The sequence below is a fragment of the Loa loa genome (assembly GCF_000183805.2).
Source record: "Loa loa unplaced genomic scaffold supercont3.664, whole genome shotgun sequence".
NCBI classification, from domain to species: Eukaryota; Metazoa; Nematoda; class Chromadorea; order Rhabditida; family Onchocercidae; genus Loa; species Loa loa.
This window is the reverse complement of record NW_018108844.1, coordinates 9,598-11,305: the sequence shown is the minus strand read 5'-3', so window position 1 is coordinate 11,305 and position 1,708 is coordinate 9,598. Positions and strand designations below refer to the sequence as shown.

At 34.4% G+C, this 1,708-nt stretch overlaps 1 protein-coding gene across 1 annotated transcript; it reads left to right on the top strand.

The window, feature by feature from the left end:
• Nucleotides 1-79: 79 nt before the first annotated feature.
• On the top strand, nt 80-1,508 carry LOAG_15304 (hypothetical protein; the record flags this gene model as incomplete). The annotated part of the gene is made up of 4 exons (XM_003150795.2): nt 80-186; nt 357-470; nt 848-1,000; nt 1,263-1,508. Exons 1-4 carry the CDS (start codon nt 166-168, stop codon nt 1,506-1,508), a joined length of 534 nt encoding a protein of 177 aa, XP_003150843.2. The 5' UTR covers nt 80-165.
• Between the last annotated feature and the right edge of the window lie 200 nt (nt 1,509-1,708).

Here is a 1,708-nt window from a genome sequence, read left to right as displayed (position 1 = left end):
ATTCTTCAAAATTTCTTCAAATTTTAATGTTAATTCTTCAAATTTAATGTTAGGAAGTTTACATATGATTTATATTCAGGGGGTGGTGTCGATCGCAACGGTGCAAAAGATGCGGAGGGAAAGCAAATTAATTGGAGGATCGGTGAGCTGGAGTGGGAAGCGTGGATGCGTGTGCTAGATAATGCGGTATGTATTCTACTTTGTATATCTGGCTCAGATTTTAAATTATGGTAGTAGAAAACCAAATTTTCATGTCCTCATAAGCATTGTCATAACCCAAAAGCTTCTAAATTCTGTCAATTTGAGGTACATTTAAAAGCGTTTCTTTCATCTATACCATGTTCTGCTGTTTTCAGGGCTATCGAACGGGTCATATCTATCGACAACCCCTTTTTCGTTCGAGGACACTTCCTTCATCGACAAATCAAAATGATGTTGCTGTTCCACCTAGCGCCTCTTCTATTGGCACCGTAAGATGGAATTCTTTTTTAAACTAATATTTTAACTTACCTATGATATTTTAACTTACCTATGGTTTCTATGCAAAATTTATTCCGGTGCTCTTTATTCATTCGTCTTATGACAGTCGTTTTGGTTGGTAAAGTTTCTTTTTGTTTGGTAATTCTGGATTATGAAATATGGAATCAAACGAAACTCATGCTCATGGTTCTTTTTATGGATTCGTAGATGTATAATCTGAATTGGATAGTTTGAATAGTCTAACTCCTTCAGGGATGGAAGGTTTGAGTGTCGAGATAATTGTTATTTGCTTCTTATTCTTATGGCATAGAGTCCACGAGCTGTTGATTGCGAGGCTTTTTCGTCTCATTTAAAAATGTTTTTTAAGGTGGATGAATCTGATTATGAGTCAGTGACAGCGCATAAGATGGCGTTATTGCGTAAGGAACAGGAACGGTCTCGGTGGTTAAATTCACCGAATGCCTACCAGAAAATTGAAATCTTGGAAACAGGAACCAATAATCCGAAACGGATTACGAAGGTATTATACATTTCGATTTTCTACTTTGAATTTTTCTTTCATACTTTGTTTTTTCGTTACCCATGTTATTTTCGGTCTATTAAATAAATGGTTAAAACTGTATAGTTATTTTAGCTGGACTCGAATGATGTGATATCTGGACTAAATTATTTATCCGGTTATAACAAGCATCCAGCTTAATTTTTCTCTTTCGTTAATTGACATATTTTCGTGTTCTACATTTCAATTGATTAAAAGAAAATGCAAATGAACTTCATTTCAGTGGGTGCAAGATGTAAGTTCACCATCCCAAAGTGGAACACCAGTGAAAATCTCTTCACCACACCAGTTTAGTCCTTTCTCTGCAAATCCAAAGGAATTCAAGGAAAAGCAGAAAGCAATCAAAGAAAATCGTCGATTGGGAACAACTTCAGCAGGTCCACAATCGCAAATTTTGGACGGAGTTACATATGAAGAGATCGCACAAATGCGGGCGGTATATTTTTCATGCCTCTTAAATTTATTTTAAAATTTATTGTCACGTTGCAAAAATCATGGTGAAGCTATCGTTTGCTTCTTAAATTTATTTTAAAATTTATTAAAGTAGGGATGAAACTACCGTTTCAGTTTTTTGGATTACTCGACATATATATATATATATATATATATATATATATTTAATTGTTTGTAGTCTGAGACTAATTACTTATAGTAAGTAGACGATCTTAG